The 18,856-nt window shown below is 43.3% G+C and overlaps 1 protein-coding gene across 1 annotated transcript; it reads right to left on the bottom strand.

Moving 5' to 3' along the window:
* Positions 1 to 202: 202 nt before the first annotated feature.
* On the bottom strand, positions 203 to 18,632 carry Ssadh (succinic semialdehyde dehydrogenase). Its single transcript, XM_089571885.1, has 11 exons — positions 18,471 to 18,632; positions 18,026 to 18,157; positions 17,702 to 17,824; positions 16,901 to 16,984; positions 13,709 to 13,879; positions 12,130 to 12,390; positions 9,186 to 9,329; positions 6,749 to 6,907; positions 4,135 to 4,304; positions 2,756 to 2,814; positions 203 to 1,949 (listed from the first exon to the last, which is right to left on the bottom strand). The coding sequence occupies exons 1-11, from the start codon at positions 18,501 to 18,503 to the stop codon at positions 1,741 to 1,743; spliced, it is 1,545 nt and encodes a 514-aa protein (XP_089428011.1). The 5' UTR covers positions 18,504 to 18,632; the 3' UTR covers positions 203 to 1,740.
* Positions 18,633 to 18,856: the final 224 nt, after the last annotated feature.

The raw sequence follows: 18,856 nt of genomic DNA, 5'->3' as shown, positions 1-18,856 counted from the left end.
GCCATTTCCTTTCCTCAAAAACCAATTTAATTAATTTAATTCATTTGCACACCACTACCTGCAACACGCAGTTGCATTCCATTCTTTAAGAGTCCTCCAATTTTTTGTTTCCTGCTCATGTAGGCAGATTTCCACTTCTTTTTCCTCCTCACACGTGCATAAGCTTTGTATCACAAGCCAGTTCACAATGACACATTTTTTTTTCAAAACAAAGAAGTTTATTGCATTGGAAGACAGTTTTTGCCAGCAAACAGTGAACATGCACTGTGACGACCTGGAATATTGTATGGGCTTCTAAAATAACTGGCTAGCTATTCATACACACATATAACACAATGGATATTCACATAAACATACCAGAAATATACGGAAATATACAGATTGCCACTCGTAATGCGCAGTATGACACAAACAAGTATCACAAACATTACCTGTGGCCTTGCACAATGCATGACACCCACAGACACATTATTTATATTTGACTCCACAATGTTATTAACTCGTCGAATGAAAATTTCACATCTTGCAGAATTCAGTTCCATCATGATTCCTCAGTTAAGCTTTGTTGAGTTATATTCACAATCCAAGGCTACACCTAGCCAATGAGGTACTCCAAGGTGGAGGATTATAAGCCAGCTTCAATCACCTGTTTTCTTTTTTTTTAACATGAATTAAAACCCTAGAACATGAATTTATCATGCATCATGCTTCCTGAAAATGTGATGGTTGCAGCCAACAGCATGTACCAAGAACCCAGGCCGCAGTAGCACAATGCCATAGGTATTACAGTCGAACTTGGATATATTGAATTATTGTTTATATCAAACAGCCAGAACATCTCCTTGAAAATCTCATTCAAAAGTACAGCACTAATGTTTGTGTATGTTGAACTCATGTTGAGCGGAACATTATATATCGAACTGTGTGCCGTGCCCTTTAGGTGCCATTTCTTCCAACGGCGCTCTTCGAACCCTTTTCACACGTGGAGACAGATTGACTGCACAGCTTTGGGCAGCTGAGGGCATACGAGGGTGACCTGCAGTCTCTTGCACTCATTTTCCATGCCACATCGCTGTCATGCGGTGAAGCCAGCCCAACTAAGCCCTTGTGGCAGCCCTTGCCTGGAATGCTTCACAGGCAAAGTCGTTGCTGAAACCAACTGTGCCTTCGTTTTAATGAGATTCTTGTATTAACAGTTTATAGTTTACCGGTAACAGGATCAAACAGCTTATGATAGTGGCTAGTTCCAAAGCATCTTCTGCTGCAGATTCGATGTGAAGCACGCTTGGCGTAGGAAGGCCCTACTGAGTGGTATGCTACGAGCATGCCAGCAGGCAGCACGTTGCTGCAAGAGCACGTTGCTGCAAGAACACGTTAAGCGTGGATACAATGCATGCTTGCTTCTAGGTTACAAGGTTTCAAGCCATTTTTTCTATATCAAATTATCAATATCGAACTATTGCACGATCCCCTTCAAATTCAATATACCTGGGTTCGACATGCTGTAGCTCACTCTGGCATGTAATTAGGCTCGCAAAAGGAACTGCCATGACAATTAATCAAATGCATTGTTCCCTTTTGCCAGCATTTTAGCTTCCATAACATGCGATGTATCTTTTTCTATCAGCAGTGAACACAACTGAATGCTGGGTTTTCGTTATTAGAGGACGTTTTACAAGCCCAGACAGCTCATGGTCCCCATAATGGTTACACCATATCTCCCTGGTTACACTGACTGATTCATTCCAGTCCACCAAAGCAGATGTATTTTATGTGAGTAAATTCATCCAGCCCATAGCGTGAACCCTCACGACCCAGTCCAGACTCCTTGACACCACCAAACGCTGCCTCGGCACATGATATTATGCCTTCATTGACGCCGACCATGCCCACTTCAAGTGCCTTGGCAACTCGCCAGCCTTGGGCGATGTTCTCCGTGTAGAAGTAACCTGGAACAAAACGCATGGCCCATTCACTGTCATGTATGGCAGGTTTTTGCTCGAACAAAGTTCTCTTGGTAAGATTTCTGCTGACAATGCTGAAGAAGGCTGTAGCACTGTCGGAAGGTAATGGACAAAGAAGCAGGCAACACTGCCAACGTGCCTGTCAGATTTTGCTAATCACTAATTAACCGCGGCTCGGCACGCATGTATTACTTTGGTTTCTGAAGTGTGGGTTTTTGATGTGTTGACACTAGTTTTTGGCAGTCTAAAAGCCTTGACTGTAGTTGAAAACCTTCAGACAAAAAAATATTGCATATCATGTCCACCACACTTCATAAAGAACGTGCCTATCATTTCTATAACACGAACGATGTGCACACTTCTTCTGCATGAAAGTGTTTAGAGCCAGCAAGAGCTGGCCAATATTGTTACACTAGTGAGCACCTCTCTTTTAGAGAAAAGAAGCTATTGCGAGAATCCCTGTACAGATAAATTCAATGTCAAATAAATGTTACTTAGTAATTCATCTTTGGCCGGGCGAACTTTCAAGCGCGCTCATCACCAAAAGTCCAAAGGCCATGCAAATCATGAGAAAACAACTTCATCACTCAGCCCGGAAGAACACTAAAGCACATAAGTCATTTTCAGCTGATATGAACAAGGTTTCAAGAAATAAACTTTCTGCAAGACTTGCATGCTCCACAATTAAATTGATGCCAGGTGAAATGGCACTCGACGTAAGCTATGTAAAACAACCAAATTGTTCCACATCTTTCAGAAAGCAGCTGCAACTTTCATAAAAAGTTTGTTACCTGCCAGGCCAACCCTGGTGGAATTTGCAAGCTCAACTGCTTCATCTTCAGTTTTGAACCTAGTGAGAAAAGAATGCGGAAGAAATGAAAACACCATTATGCTCAAGTCATTAATTCTGATCCATGCAACGTAAAAGTTGTACAGCACAACATCGTTTAGTGTCCATTCAACATTTGTTTAAAGCTGCACTGAAGAGGAATCTGAACTTGTCTTTTTTCCGCAGGAACTCGATCTACATGTTCCTAGCATTCTTAGAAACTGCGACTTATTGCCCTGTATGGCCGATTTACCAAATTAAATCGAATTAACGGCCGGCTCCCGCCCTTTTTTTTTAATTCTGCCTCGTACGGTGGGCGGAGTCGACCAACGCGTGGAGTGCCTTTCACCCAGTCCCGTGGCGGCTTGCCGCTCTGCCATCAGCGGAGTAATACGTAGTAGTCCGTAGTAGCAAATAGTCCGCGCGTATTTTTATTTCTGCGGGCTTATTTTGCGGCTATATTATCTGCAAATGAAACTATTTATTCATGGAAACCTAAAAAACAAAATAAAGCGAAAGCAAAGCCTCCACGGAGCTGGCTGAAAGGCACTTCACGCGTTGGTCGACTCCGCCCATCGTACGAGGCAGAATTAAAAAAAAAGGGCGGGAGCCGGACGTTAATTCAATTTAATTAGGGAAATCGGCCATACAGGGCAATAAGTTGCAGTTTCTAAGAATGCTAGGAACGTGTAGATCGAGTTCCCGCGGCAAAAAGACAAGTTCAGAATCCTCTTCAGTGCACCTTTAAGGCTGAAAACAGAGGGGGAAAGACATACGAAAGAAGAGATGCTGGGGCAAGTTGGTATGCCATTTTGAGATGAAGATCGCGTACTCAACGGCGACAAAAACGAAGATACACATGGACACTGTGCCCGTCCTTGTGTGTCTTTCCTTTTGTTTTCAGCGAGTATGCGCTGCTCACCTCAATACGAAAGAAGAAACAAAAGCCAAATGTGGCAGCAGAAAATTACTATCAGCGTGGGCTTTAACAAGGCAGACCATATATGTCAGCTACATCATATCTCCTCTAAACTTTTATTCCTATTCCAGTCCTATCCCTGTTCCAATTCCAAAAATCAGGCTTGTCTTTTTCAGGACCAAACTAAACCAATAAACAGCAAATTCTTATGCATCTCAGGTCGTTGCAGTTGCAAGTTTTTGCAGCTCGTCTCCACTGTCTCGGCAGCTTCAGAGCACATACACCGTGGCCTAGTACAAATGCCTAAGAAAATGACTGCAGTCACACTGAAGTTGAAAAAAAGAAAAAAAAAAGGCAGCCACAGCTTAATATGAAAGAACAAAGAATGATTCTTTGTACGCCCCAACGGTGACAGCACTCACTTGAGTACTGAGGCCACAGGACCGAAGGTTTCTTCCTCACAGACGAGCATGTTGCGGGTGACGTTGGTGACGAGTGTAGGTTCGAAAAAGTTTCCTCCCCGGCCATGTCGTTTACCCCCCACAACCACCTTCCCCCCTTTCTTGATGGCATCCGTCATGTGGTGTTCAACCTGCGTGTTTTTGAGCCAGGCAAAACTTTTTAGCAGTATTGCAAACGTACTGATAACATCATTAACAAAAATTCAGGGGGCACTTTGGCTCTCCAAAGTGCTGCAAGGCGAAAGCATTTCCTGGCGCACTGTTTTTTTGTTTATTTCCATGTTCTATTTTTAAGTGTTTTCTTTGCTTACTTTTATTTTTTATTTCCTTTACTTTACTTATGAGACCCATTCATTCACTAGATGCGCCTTATTCATGCTCAAACCCTGAGCCTTTGTGACGGAGTGGCAGTGTCTCCGCTTCAAATGCTAAAGGCCCTGGTTCAATTCCCAGCGTCGATACAGTTTTTTTTTAAGTAGTGACGCCGAAATGCGGACACACTTGCTAACATTCCTTGGTCACAACAGTATGAGACATTAAAGGCTTTCGCCTTAAAAGCCCACAATAACAGTGATCACAACTGTGGCAATTTCTGGGATGGAGCAAATGTTATGCAGGGCAGACCCTGTGGCCTGGGAACTTCTGACCAACCCTGTACATAACAATGATTTTCTACCCTCAGTTCCACTCTTGGTCGTAAGAGCTATGCAAGGGAACTTCACTTCGTCATGCTGGAAATGGACTTGCAGATTTATGAGTTCTGCAGCAAAGTTGCATTTGATTCCACCAGCTTTGCAGATTTGAGCCTGATAAATATCAGCTCAGCATTTCATGCACTAAAAAGCTGTGCCCTAGCCAGAACTACAGTAGCACACTAGCTTTAAAAGAACATGGCAACTTTCTCTACTGGTATCAAAGAAAGTGAATATATATTATGCACTGCACACATTAAAATTATGAAGTTCAGTGCAAAAAATGACAGCTGGTTCTCTCTTGATGGCATCAGCACATGCATGGCTTGCTTCCTGTGATTCCAAGTTTGATGACGGCACTTTCTTTGACAGGAATCAATCGTGGCTTGACACTAACTGGTGGCTTGAGACAGCTGTTCAGAGCACTTAGTGCCAAGTTAGCGTTTCTGCCTCAGACAGACACTCAGACGATAAGTTCTGCCTCTCATTTGTAACTCTTTTTTTATATTGACAGATCGCAATGAAAGGAGTTACATTCAACTCAAAACTTTTAAGCGATGTCGTCTTTCCCAGGAACACACTACTTTTTGATGCAGTTCACACCACTGATGACGCACTTCTCTCACCAGTGCACTAGCCTTCACATGCTTTGGTAGAAGACTGAGGGCAGCTATTTTGACATGCCTGACTCACAGCTCAAACCTCAAACCTCTGGCTGTTTTCCAAGATGAGGAGACATGCAAAGGGAATAAAGGCTTCACATAAAACAAAGAAGTTACCAATGCAGAGTACTGTTGGTACCCTCGACAACAGCCTTCATTTTTCCTTAATAGCATTCAACGACAAGAGTACCAGCAATAGAAATGCACCACTGCTGATGGAAACGATACTGAGAAGTGGCGTGCTCCTTGCAAAAAAGGACATCCAAAATTGTCATTCAAAGCAATGCTTTTCAATTCCAATGCCTAATAAAAAAAAATGACAGCCCAGGAGGTTAAAGTGAAAGAAGACAATGCTGCCTGCGACAACAACTGAAGGTGAATTCTGCAGAAAAAGCATGGAAAATAGAATGACATTGGAAGAGAAACAAACACAATGCAGGAGTTAAAGGTGCAGTGAAGAGGAATGTGAACTCGTCTTTTTGCCGCAGGAACTTGATCTACACATTCCGATCATTCTTAGAAACTTCGATTTATTGCCCTTTGTGGCCAATTTCCCTAATAAATGGGATTAACGTCCGGCTCCCACCTTTATTTTTTTAATTCTCCCCGTACGGTGGGCGGAGTTGACCAACGCGTGGAGTGCCTTTCAGCCAGCTCCGTGGAGGCTTGCCGCTCTGCCATCGGCAGAGTAATACATAGTAATTCGTAGTAGCAAATAGTCCGCGCGTATTTTTATTTCTGTGGGCTTACTTTACGGATATATTATCTGCGAATGAAACTATTTATTCACGGAAGCCTAAAAAACAAAATAAACTGAAAGAAAAGCCTCCACAGAGCTAGCTGAAAGGCACTCCAAGCAATTAAAAAAGTAAAGGCGGGAGCCGGACATTAATCCGATTTAATTAGGGCAATCGGCCACACAGGGCAATAAGTCTGAGTTTCTAAGAATGCTCGGAATGTGTAGATTGAGTTCCCGCGGCAAAAAGACGAGTTCAGATTCCTCTTCACTGCACCTTTAAACACACAACAGAAAAGCATTTTGCAGTAACTTTTTCATTTTTAGTACAACCTCACACATTCCTTCCACAAAGGCCGCAGCTATCGTCACAAAACTGAAGAGTGGGAATAATGACTGCACAGCTGGAATGACAACAACAGAGGTACAGGCAGAGAGGGAAACCGTTAGCTTAAAATTTGCTGCATCAAATCAAAAGTTCCTACTTTGGCAACAGCTTTGGAGTTGATCAGTGGGCCAAGAGTTGTGTCAGGCTCAAATCCGTCGCCAATCTTGATCCTCTGCTGAATGGCCTCCGCGAGGGCAGCCACAAACTTGTCATGTATGCCCTCCTGAACCAGGATCCGGTTGGCGCTCACGCAAGTCTGCAGAGACATAGTTTTGGGTTGTATTGAGCATGCTGCCGTGGCTTTACTATCACTGTCACACATGAAATTTCACATGCATACACGCGAAAACAAACAAGGTGTCCCAAATGCGCTGAATCATATTTTGGGGTACTAGCAGAAAGCCAGAGAAAGAGAAATGTAATGCTAGTGTATCCAGTAAAATTGCTCTCTTTTCATTCATGCTTTTCCTAAAGGCTAACAAAAAGCATGCGATTTAAATGTCTTCAGGTGCATACACAACACAAGCAAGTGGTTGCATCGACAAACTCCCCTGGCATTTCAAGTGCCTGATTTGTTGAACTGGAAAAAGCCCTAGGAATAGGAATGATAATACATATTCACAAAGATTTTTTTACTCCATCTATTAGAGTTTTGACCTCAAGCCATGCAACTTTCAAACTGGAAAGGTTTGCGTACCTTAAATATCCATCGAACCATCATTTCTAATAAAGCAGAATCAAATGCAAGATCAAACATACTTTTAGCTGCAATGGTTACTTGTGCCTTTCCACAAAGCTTTACACAACAAAAATACAAAGCATCAGTTTTTATTTAAAGTTTGTCAACTTGCACTCCATGGGTACTGCCATCAAATGAATGGCAGTTGACCATATTTGCAAAGGCACATACTTCAAAGATCAGTCAAAGCGCTTAATCTCATATTTCTACCATGTGTGGCCTATTAACAAAATGCTTACATTTTATTATTTTAATTTCACATCTTGTTTTACTAAACTGCAATTTCTGTGCAAGCCTTCTACTTTGTGTAGTTTAAAGCTGACCACAGCACAGTGTCAAGACATTAACCTAGAAGAAGCACGTTAAGCATCAGTGCTCAGCTGCAGTTTCTCAGACACCACTTAGCATACTAGCATGCTCAGAAGCGTCTGTCCAGCGAATACTACACATTAGTGCCTATGACAGACACAGAACAACAATCTTTCCTTACATCTGAGGACAACATATGGCAGCAAGGTACGTTCCCTGATTCGGCTGATACTGTGTAGGTCCATAGGCCACCATTTTGTCAGCTGACCCACCCAAGAGGAGCGACTGACCTCAGTTGAACTCAAATGCCATTGAAGACTCCAGAAGAGTTGACGCCACTATATAACATGACCCAACTGCTGTTCAAGTCAACAGCTGCTCACTGATCATCACATGAAACTGCGCTCATAACAGTTGGCACAACCCATCCCTGTGTATAGCAAGTATACCTGATAGAAAATCAAAGTTGCCCATTTCCATTTTGCTTTTGAATTGAGTTTTGTCCCAATTGTTACTGTGTTCTTTTCTTTGAAGCTATAAAACAGCCTGAACAACAAACAACAACGAGAGGAATAGTACCAGTTGATACACAACAAAAACAAAGTGAGGAGAAGCCAAGTGCAAAATGTAAAGGGAACACGGGTTCATGATCTAACTAAATTAGCTGTGGGGCTTTAAAATCTAGATGCATCGCAGTATTCTGCTGTAGCACAAATTAGACACTAAAGCAATTAGGTGTGGACACTTCACGGCTGCTTAAAAGCCCCTGAAACAGTGAGCACCAAGGCTAAAAAAAGACAAAAGACTGAGAGATATTAAATCACCGATATCCTCGCACGAACATTTACGATCTAGCTTATGTAGCACTAGATATATTGCCGATTAAAAACCACCCTTTTCTGTTTCTTTCTGAACTCACACACCGGAACGAGCCAGAAAAAAAAAGATTACAGACTGGTGCTACTCTCCACCCACAAATACATCACCCGGCTCGGTTGTTTCTTTCTGTTTGGTCGCTGATTCACCTATCATGGCATGACAACACAGGGGAGACTGGACTGGAAAGGAGCAACACACCACCGTCTCCGGCCAGCCATGCTCCTACCTTCTTTGTCTGCTTCATCTATGAATGTCATTGCAGTTTTTGCCGAGCCAATTACAGATCCTCACGAATGACCTCACGCGAGCTGCATGGCATAGCACAGCGTGATTTGTGCTAAGACCGGCTCTAGACACCGCCGTGAGGGGCAGGAACGGGGATTTTCGATAAATTGTTAGTAAACTATTGGCTCGCTTCTGAGGACTAGTACGCTGCATGAATGCTCAATGGCATTTACTCGGCACAATGCACGCATTTTATAACCACTTTCAGAACAGTTTCATGGGCACTTCAAGTACGCAATATCATGCATACGGAGTCGCTTGATACACTTTGATCTCCCAGTCATGTTCTGTTCACTTTTTATGCAACCTGACAACAGCCTACCTGGCCAGTATTCCTGAACTTGCAAGCCAGGGCCCCATTGACAGCCTTCTCCAGGTTTGCCGAGTCGAAGACAATGAAGGGGGCGTTCCCTCCAAGCTCCAGTGACACTTTCTTCACGCTCTGGGCACACTGCTCAAGCAAAAGCTGCATGGAAAGAGAAGGTATGGCCCATGCCGTCATCACTCCCCTGCCCAAAGACACAACAATTATTGTGGTGTACACTCGATGCATTTATTTACTTTCATGTCCAATCAGGCACTGCAGAGAGAAATGTGCGAGTGCCTGGGAAGTGACACTTAAAGGTGCACTGAAGAGGATTCTGAACTCGTCTTTTTGCCGTGGGAACTCGATCTACACGTTCCTAGCATTCTTAGAAACTTCGATTTATTGCCCTGTGTGGCTGATTTTCCTAATTAAATCGAATTAACGTCCGGCTCCCGCCTTTTTTTTTAATTCTCCCTCGTGCAGTGGGCGGAGTCGACCAACGCGTGGAGTGCCTTACAGCCAGTCCCGCGGCGGCTTGCCGCTCTGCCATCGGCGGAGTAATACGTAGCAGTCCGTAGAAGCAAATAGTCTGCGCGTATTTTTATTTCTGCGGGCTTATTTTGCGGCTATATTATCTGCGAATGAAACTATTTATTCACGGAAACCTAAAAAACAATATAAAGCAAAAGCAAAGCCTCCACGGAGCTGGCTGCAAGGCAGTCCACACGTTGGTCGACTCCGCCCACCGTACGAGGGAGAATTAAAAAAAAAAAAAAGGCGGGAGCCGGACGTTAATTCAATTCAATTATGAAAATCAGCCACACAGGGCAATAAATAGAAGTTTCTAAGAATGCTCGGAACGTGTAGATCGAGTTCCCGCGACAAAAAGACGAGTTCAGATTCCTTTTCAGTGCACCTTTACGCATGGAAAGAATGGGTGGCCTGCCATACATGCAACGTAAAGGTTAAATCAACAATGAGAACAACTCCATTAATTTACTACTGTTTTGAGTAGAAACAGATTCTACAGCTCTTTCTGGGTATGCTGACGTTTGTCTGGTAGAAAAAATTGCATTTAAAGCTGACAAAATTGAATGAAGAAATTATGGGGGCACTTAAGTCACCTCAAGAGTGGAATGCGACAGTATTAGAAGCAATGATATGGTCTATGTTTAAAACAATGTCATCTCATATAATTATTTATGCATCTTTACTTTCCACTGTGTGAAATCATCTTAAACATCATATTGTTATTATTTACTGAATACACACTGTTATATAATTGTATAATTTGAATAATTTGTGCTGCTTCAACGTCGCTGTTCAGCTCTTGTTTTTTTGTTTTTTTTTTTCAGTAAATGATACAGATTCTCAATTTCATGCTAACTTTTGCTTTATATGCAATGTTTGCTATCTAGAGGTCCACAATGAACTCTAAAGAATACGTCCATTGTTCAGTGTTTACCAACTTTACACTTTTGATGAATCATGATGGTATATATTGCTCTCTTTTCCCTTTCTTGTTCTTGTGCAATGTATGCATTCATTCTGCTGAGTCAATGCTGCTGCCTGCTAGTGCTGCAAGTTTTTGCTGGGACAGGGGTCTAGTCAGGCGATCACTGTTATATCGCCTTTAGTCTCTGCTCCATGACTATGCCTCAGTAATATCTAAAGCACAACAAACAAACAAGCAAACAAACGTTGCTGCCAGATGGTTTTGTGCCTAAGTCAGTTCTTTCACCACATTAACAATGTGGTCACTGTCATTGTATTTTTACTGAGACACAAATAATCATGTGCCGAGTATTATCTTCATCCAGTTCTTCCTCATAGTACATCTCTTTTGCGCCTTAATACATGTCGGTGGCTCACATGCCAATGATTTCAAAAGGTCACGTGAAATGAAAAGCATGAAATAGAAGCGCAGCTGCTAAATGTGGGTAAAGTGAGCACACAGAGACAAGCACAAGAGAAAGCACATTTATGTGTTGCTCTTTTATCACTCACCCACTTCTCTCTGCAATGCCTAAGTGAGCATAAGAGTGAACAAAAGTGAAACAAATTTACGCCACAAGCTAACCCACTAACAAGTTCCCAAAAGAGCTCTGCTGTAATCCTGCATGTTCTTGCTCAATGCATGAAGTGCACTTCTATGCCCCGAGCTCAGAGCAGCTACACAAAATAATGCAATATATATAAAAACCCCCCTTAAAGGCCTGTTCACACTTGCCCAAAAATCCAGCGAGCGAAGCGGAATCGGCCACTTTTGATGCCGAGCGAGGCGGAAAGCGGCGCAGCGAGGGTGATCGGCCTGGACCGATACCTGCCGCGCGGCGACAAACATGGCGGTGCCCTTCGAAACTGGACCCCTCGCTTCGGATTGAATTCTCAGTATTGCTGCCTTTTTCAAAGCGTTCACTGGCCAGAAATTCGGCACAGGTCTTTCGCTTCGTCTCGTCTCGCCCCTAAGAAAATGTATAAGTGATAAATTTGCATTAATTTTTTTTATTCAGAGTGACGATTTTGCTGCTTTTAGGCTTAACAGCAGAGTTGGTTTGTTGACAGTAATGGTTCCCGCCCTGACAACCAGATGGTGCCACTATATGCTAAGTTTATTTTTGCGTCTGTGCTAGCATACGCTGAACTAAAAGTGAGAATGTGCCTGCGTTTAACATATGTTAGCATGTTTACGCTTATGGTACGTAGACAGCGTAAATTTATGCTCTTTTCTCACTACGTCTGTGTATGCTGCTAGCAGCGATGCAGTGTGGAAAAGCGAGAAACAGCAGCGGTGCAGCGGATCTGCCTCGCCCGTGCATGAACAAGTGAGAACAGGTCCTTGTTTTTGCGGCGAGCGAATGCCGAATCTTTGGGCAAGTGTGAACGCGCCTCCCTATCTGGTAGCCATGCAACTTGCATAAAAAACATACATGCAACAAGCAGCATGCAGTGTCCCCACCTTCCCGACAGCCGAGGATCCCGTGAAGGAGAGGGCATGGATCTGGTGGTGCTCACACAGAGCCCTGCCCAGGCCAGGGGTGGTTGCCTCAGAGCTGGGCAGCACGTTCACCGTGCCTGGTGGGAAGCCGGCCTCGTGTGCCAGCTGGGCAAGGGCAAGCGCCGAGAGGGGAGTATCCGGGGCGGGCTTGATGATGCACGTGCAGCCCGCTGCCAGGGCCGCACCAATCTTGCGAGTGATCATGGCATTGGGGAAGTTCCACTGCACGGGCACACAGCGAAGAAAAATGGCACCACTGCACCTCACTGCACATCATAACAGAACATCACTGCAGCCTGTCAAGTTTTGCCCAAGCCCCCACTGTCTGTGTATGGTGACAGTGCCAAGGAAAATCTGCTGTGTATCCATACGCAGGACACCCACAACAGCTCAGCCTAGGGAAGAATGATATGCTAAACTTTGTCAATGCAAACGAGGCCCCAGCGCACCTGGTACGAAAGAATCAGCTGTATCATTCATTATTTGTTGAAGCAGCCACTTGTCAAAAAATTATGTGACAGGGACGGACAATGCAGTCAACGAGCATGGGAAAAAGCACAATACAGATTAGGAACATGGGTTAAATGATGCATGGCTAATGTGGCACAAGGGTCATTTAACTTAGGCTTTCACTGCCAGCTGAGAAACAACACCTGCTTATTTTTCCTTTTCTCTACTGAACCAATTGCCAAACAAAAAGTCAAACCACTCACTAAAATGCAAGCTTTTCTTCTTTCAACCACAAATACTCAAGTCCTCAGAATAAAAGGTCACGTAAAAATGCAACAAACTAAATGCACTTCAATATGTAAATCACTGATGCACTGAGAATAGGGGTGTGATAATGGCTGTCCTCATTGGCTCCATACCCTCTTACCCATGGTGGCAAAAAAATGAATATGTGAAAGGCATTTAGACAGCTCAAGACACTGAAGGTAGTTATAACAAGACTAAATGCAATGATGCCTTTCTTTTATGTCTGAGAGACCATAGAGTTTTCTGTAACTTCTTTAACATTGAACACCTTAGTGGTTCTCAAATCCCTTCTTCTCACGAGTGGAACTGAACCCAATTTGACAACATCACCACAGGAGAGACACTCTAATGATAAATAGAGACCAAAATATCCACACCATAACAGATTCATAGCAGCAGCAACAACCAAAAATTCAACTCTTTTTTACCCTCAATGTGCAAACTTATGAAATCATTTTTGCAAATCATGAATGCAGTGATTTCACACTGTGCTCAACATGCGTGGTAGCCTTGTGGAGTCCCAAAATCATGTGGTTAAAAATGCCTGACATCGTAATGAATGCATGTAATTGGTACAGTGATGAGCTTGGGTGAGTGAGCACTGGTGGCAAATGATTGATATCATGACGAGAAAATGAATATGGTAAAGTGCCAATACTACACGGTACCAGAGTACCACGCAATGTTCTGACACCACGGCCTCAAGATGCCATTCTGGCTTCCATCACAGGCTGTCACTGCAAAGAGAGCAGCAAACGCAGCAAACAGTCGGTGTCAAGTGTACCGGGGTGATGATGGCTGTCACGCCCACTGGCTGCTTGATGAAGACCATCTCCCTCCCTTTCACTGGAGCTGGCACGTAGTCGCCATACATCCGCCGGGCCTCAGCGGCAAACCACTCCAAGAAAGAGGCTCCGTACACCACCTCCGAGCGAGATTCTACCAGTGGTTTACCCTGCAGTAGGCAACAATTGCGTTCCGTCAAATGCAGTTTGGTGAGCTGGCACACACCAATAATCACCTAGCCCTCGACATAAATGATGCTACATTAATTATTTAAAAAAAAAGCAGGCTGTGTTAAGCGTCACTGCTTAGTGCATAAATTCCTAGCAAGAGCCAGTTCACTGTGCACTGTGCTGCATTGCTCCTTTGCTTACATAGCACAGAGCAACTGCAGTAAACACAGGTACACTATGCTGTGCTAAGTACGCACAGTAAGGACAGGCGGTATTTTGCAACTTTGTTCTTCATTGCTTTTACACGGCAGGGGCTTTCTCTTCGGCGACAATGAATTTCATGCTGCTGAGGTCAGCGGCAGGCGAGGCCATCTTCATCAGCAACCGTCCAGAACCGGGTGGCTCGTTTCATTCTTTCAAATTATCATCGCAACTCCAGCGTCACGACTATGTCTGAAAACAAGCTTGTCACTACCCCTGCTGTCACAATGTAGGAAAATATACCGTCTTTGCCTGTTCCACAAGATTTATTATGACAATCCCATTCTTAAGAATAAAATGATATTACCACCCTTTTACATTTCACATCGCATTGACCATCGTCATAAGGTTGGTATTCCTTCATGCTAAACCAACCATTATCACAATTCATTCATCCCAAGTACGTCAGTAAGCTGGAATCACCTTCCCAGATCTATCGTCGAAATTTCTGATAATTCTACGTTTAAATCTGCTTTAACCAACCTGCTGCTGTCATAAACTCGAGAATCCTTAACACTGTCATCTTTTTTTTTTTTTTACGGTTGTTCCACTTGTTTTATATGCGCGCATGTTACTGCTTTTTGAACGTGATTTCTCTTGTCATTTTTGTATTTCTTGTATGCTGTTGCTTTTTGTTGTTGTTTTCATTCTGTGATATGTGCAGTTAATTTTTTTAAATGTTTTGATGTAACCTGTTTGTTCATTTTTTTTTTTGAGCTTCATTTATGTCTAATTTTTAAGTGTATTTACAGCTGAATTTTTTGTTTCACTTTCGTGTGTAACCCACTCCCCTCTGTAATGCCCTCTGGCCCTGAGGGTAATGAAATAAATAAATAAATAAATAAATAAATAAATAAATAGCACGCACAGAACCACAACTGAAGGATGTGCATGGCGAAACGACCTGCTCCTCTTAGTTCTAACTTGGACAACATGAAGGTTCTGGCGTCGCACCAGCTCTCACTCCCACCATCTGCTTCTCCCTTTTCTTAGGTCGCCTGAGGGCTCTGGTGTCAGGCTACGCAAAAGTTCTGGTTTTGTTTGGTTTTGTGGGGTTTTAACGTCCCAAAGCGACTCAGGCTATGAGAGACGCCGTAGTGAAGGGCTCCGGAAATTTCGACCACCTGGGGTTCTTTAACGGGCACTGACATTGCACAGTACACGGGCCACCAGAATTTCGCCTCCAAAGAAATTGGCGCCATGCCAGGTCTGGCTCCCACCATCTGCTTCTTTTTAGGTCCACCTTACCTTAGTCATCTGCTTGCACTTCGTTCTATCTTATCTTATAAAATTTCACCAGCGCTGCGACTAGGAACAAGAACGGAGAAGGAAGACAAGGACAAGCGCTACTAACAACTGAAAGTTTATTTGAAAAAACACAGATTATATGCACACAACAGACAACCCAAAGCGCCTGCACTTCCCGCAAAAAGCAGACAAAAGCGCAGGCGCTTTGGGTTGTCAGTTGTGTGCATAAAATCTGTGATTTTTCAAATAAACTTTCAGTTGTTAGTAGCGCTTGTCCTTGTCTTCCTTCTCTGTTCTTGTTCCTAGTCGCAGCGCTGGTGAAATTTTGAAGATGTAGCAACTAGCTCAAACCACCATTTTGCTCCAGATCTTATCTTATGCTACACAGCAGCTCTGGCATCATGCCAGCTTTGTCATCGGATTACATTCAAGCTCGGCTTGGGGGGACTCCATAAAATGGCTTTCGCCATAACAAAATAGAAACAAATGCTCTAGCCTCTTCGGACCTGCTTGAACTTTTAACCCAGTTATCGTACTGCACCTGAATCAGCTCTTACTACTCTACGAGCTTTCAGTCCCAAGGCACAAATTATCACTCAGGAGATAGATGGCCTTTAGTAACAACCCTCCAGAGGACAGTGGTGAACAGTGCATAGAAGAGTGCATGCAATGAACCAAGAACAAGGCAAACAATTAATGTTAAGCTAATGCAATAAGAAAGCGCCTGGAGTTGATAAAGTGTAGCTGAGAATTACGAGCAATGCTCTACGAAGGCTCCCAAAAACTGAAATCGCAAGATAAATATTACAGCAGCTTGGAAAAAGAACTACAATGCTATAAAGACAGCTGGGATTAATTAGTATGCATACAAAATCTTCACATGCCGAGTGTTTATGCTAGCAACAAGCACTCTGTTTGAGCTTGTACTTAAAACAGCAAAATATAAATATTGCACAATGGTGTAAATGAACACATTACACGAAATAAACGCTACACCTGCAACAAGCATTTTTTGCAAAATTATTATGGCAAGGCTAAGAACATGAATGCTGTACAAGCAATTGAGACTTGGTTGAAGTGTGCTATCGACAGTTGTTTACATCTCTCAATGTTCATTGTTGCAAATGATACTCATGAGAATGAACAGTTGAGCACAGACGTGTGCAGCCTGTAAGAAAGTGCAAGAAATTCAGGAAAAGAAGAATTTGGGACTGTGACTATTTAATCATAAGCTCTGCAGACATGCAAAGCAGTGGCAGTGGAATCATATCCAGAGTTCTAAGCACTCACGCCTCACCAGATAATAGAGAACAAAGCTAAAAAAAAATTAAATGCAGCTTTCAGAGAGAATCTAAATATTAGCTCTACGACATTACTACAGTCATTGAAGTACAGCCAGTCTGCTCATTTGAGTTGCACTTCATATCAAATGTGTAAAATATTGAGCGCTTTCTATCAACATCACTTCTAAAAACTAAGAACAGGAAAAGTTTTAAAACAATGCATCATACATTTTCTGCAGTCATGAGTCTGGCAAGGTCCTCAGCATATTTGTTCTGGAGCTCGAAAAACTTAAGTAGCATCGCTGAGCGTTCCTGCAAGAAGTCAAAAGAAAAACAATGAAGAAAAATGCTAGCTCTGTCTTCCTTCTCTTAGCTAGCACTACAAACAAACTATAACGGTTTTTCGGGTTTAAAGTCCCAAACCGACTCAGGCTACGAGGGACATCATAGTGGAGGGTTCTGGAAAATTTTGACTACCTGGGGTTCTTTAACGTGCACTGACATCTCGCAGTACATAGGCCTTTAGCATTTCGCCTCCATCGAAATGCGATCGCCGTGGCCGGGATCGAACCCACGTCTTTAAGGTCCGCAGCCAAGCACTGTCCCCTACTCCAAATTATGTTTTTGCCCGTTCTCTTACCACCTCTATATGCAGGCACCATTAATTTACATAGTATACTCAAAATCCATGCTTCCCAGAGCTGTAATCAAGAATTGTAATCAAGAATTGTAATACATCTATGTAGCTTTTTTTCTGTGATCGGTGAGTTACATGACTGGTCAATGGGCTTGAAGACACCAGAGAAGCAGCATCTCAAGTTCCTGCAACATACAGTGATCACATACATTGCGAAGTGCGTGCAATTGTAGCGACATATCATAGTTGATTCAGGATTTATACCTTTCACAGAAAAAGTAGAAAACAAATACAACATACAACTGAACAGCAGCGGTTTACAAAGTATATAATCCCAATTTTTTCTTCTTTTCTTTAAGAACAAGATACAGGGATGGGGACCCAACACGTACCTTTGCTGTGGTCTCTTTGAACATCTTAAAAGCAGCACCAGCCGATTGAACGGCATCTTCAACGTCCTCTGCGGAGCAGTCAGTGACATTGCAAACCACTTCTCCGTTGGCTGGGTTGAACACCTATAAGGACAATCGCACTATACAGGAATTGCATTCGATCGATCGATGATCTATAGATCCTCAGTGCATACGCACCGAGATCATATGCAAGGTGAAGTGATGCTCAAAGCACTCTGATCTGCTCTATGCAGGCGCTAAAAGATGCTTTCTCTGCGCTTACAGGCCTGCGAGAAACGGAATTGCCAGTATGACAATTCTTACCGGGAAAGTAGCGCCACTTTTTGACTGACGCCAGCTGCCGTTTATGAAGGCTTTTTCGTGCACCAAGGCGTACTTATGTTGCTGTCGCACCGTGGAGGCCATTCCCGTCGACGACGCCAACTTCGGAATCCGCTGGGTGCAAAGATCGTACAAGAATCGTGCGAATGTCAATGCAAAAACATTGTAAGATCCGCGGAATTCGCTATAACAGCAGCATCTTGATTCACATCGAAACGTCAAGGTTTCAAATGTGCATTTAGTGCTGCACAGCAAACTTTATTTTTTTGCCACGCGAGCTGTGCAAGTGTTTTGTTTTAACCCGACACTCTCGATAAACTGACAAGATAACGTCACGCCCCAAACAATCGCCTCGAGGAACGTGGAAAAAGCGTCTGCTACTCTTATTCGTGACGGCGCTTTGCACAAAACGTGGGGAAGTACGTACCAGTAGCTTGACATTGCGAAGGAGCAGCGACATTTTTCTTCCGATGGCCCTTGCACGCCCTGTACGAGATGCTAATCAAGAGTAAACGACAGATAATAAAAACTTATTCCCGAGGTCTACGTCGCCGCATCAAAGCCATTGCACCGTCCACAAGCAGTTTTGGCGAGCCGCTTGACCGTATTATCCCTAATAACTTGCCTCGAATCTGAACCGTGATAATATTAATTAAAGTATTGATTATCTTAATGAATACATAAGATTTAAATGTTTATAATGGCTTATGTTGAACGTTCTTCAGCGCGATGTGCACGGAGAGCTTGGTTTCGTTTTCAGTAAACAGAGGAGGGTTGGGCGATTCGCCTGACCCAGCCCACTTTCACAACGCT

Source organism: Amblyomma mixtum, chromosome 2 (genome assembly GCF_055824585.1).
Source record: "Amblyomma mixtum isolate Tamu chromosome 2, ASM5582458v1, whole genome shotgun sequence".
Lineage (NCBI taxonomy): Eukaryota > Metazoa > Arthropoda > Arachnida > Ixodida > Ixodidae > Amblyomma > Amblyomma mixtum.
This window is presented reverse-complemented; position numbering and strand designations above follow the sequence as displayed.

Excerpts from the sequence above, each read along its gene's own strand:
- Ssadh (XM_089571885.1), bottom strand. The coding sequence starts at position 18,503 with ATGTCGCTGCTCCTTCGCAATGTCAAGCTACTG. Across the intron at positions 13,880-16,900 it reads GACTCATGACTGCAGAAAAT|GGTAAACCACTGGTAGAATC; the intron begins GTATGATGCATT and ends TGCCTACTGCAG. Across the intron at positions 2,815-4,134 it reads CCTGTGGCCTCAGTACTCAA|GTTCAAAACTGAAGATGAAG; the intron begins GTGAGTGCTGTC and ends TTTTCTCACTAG.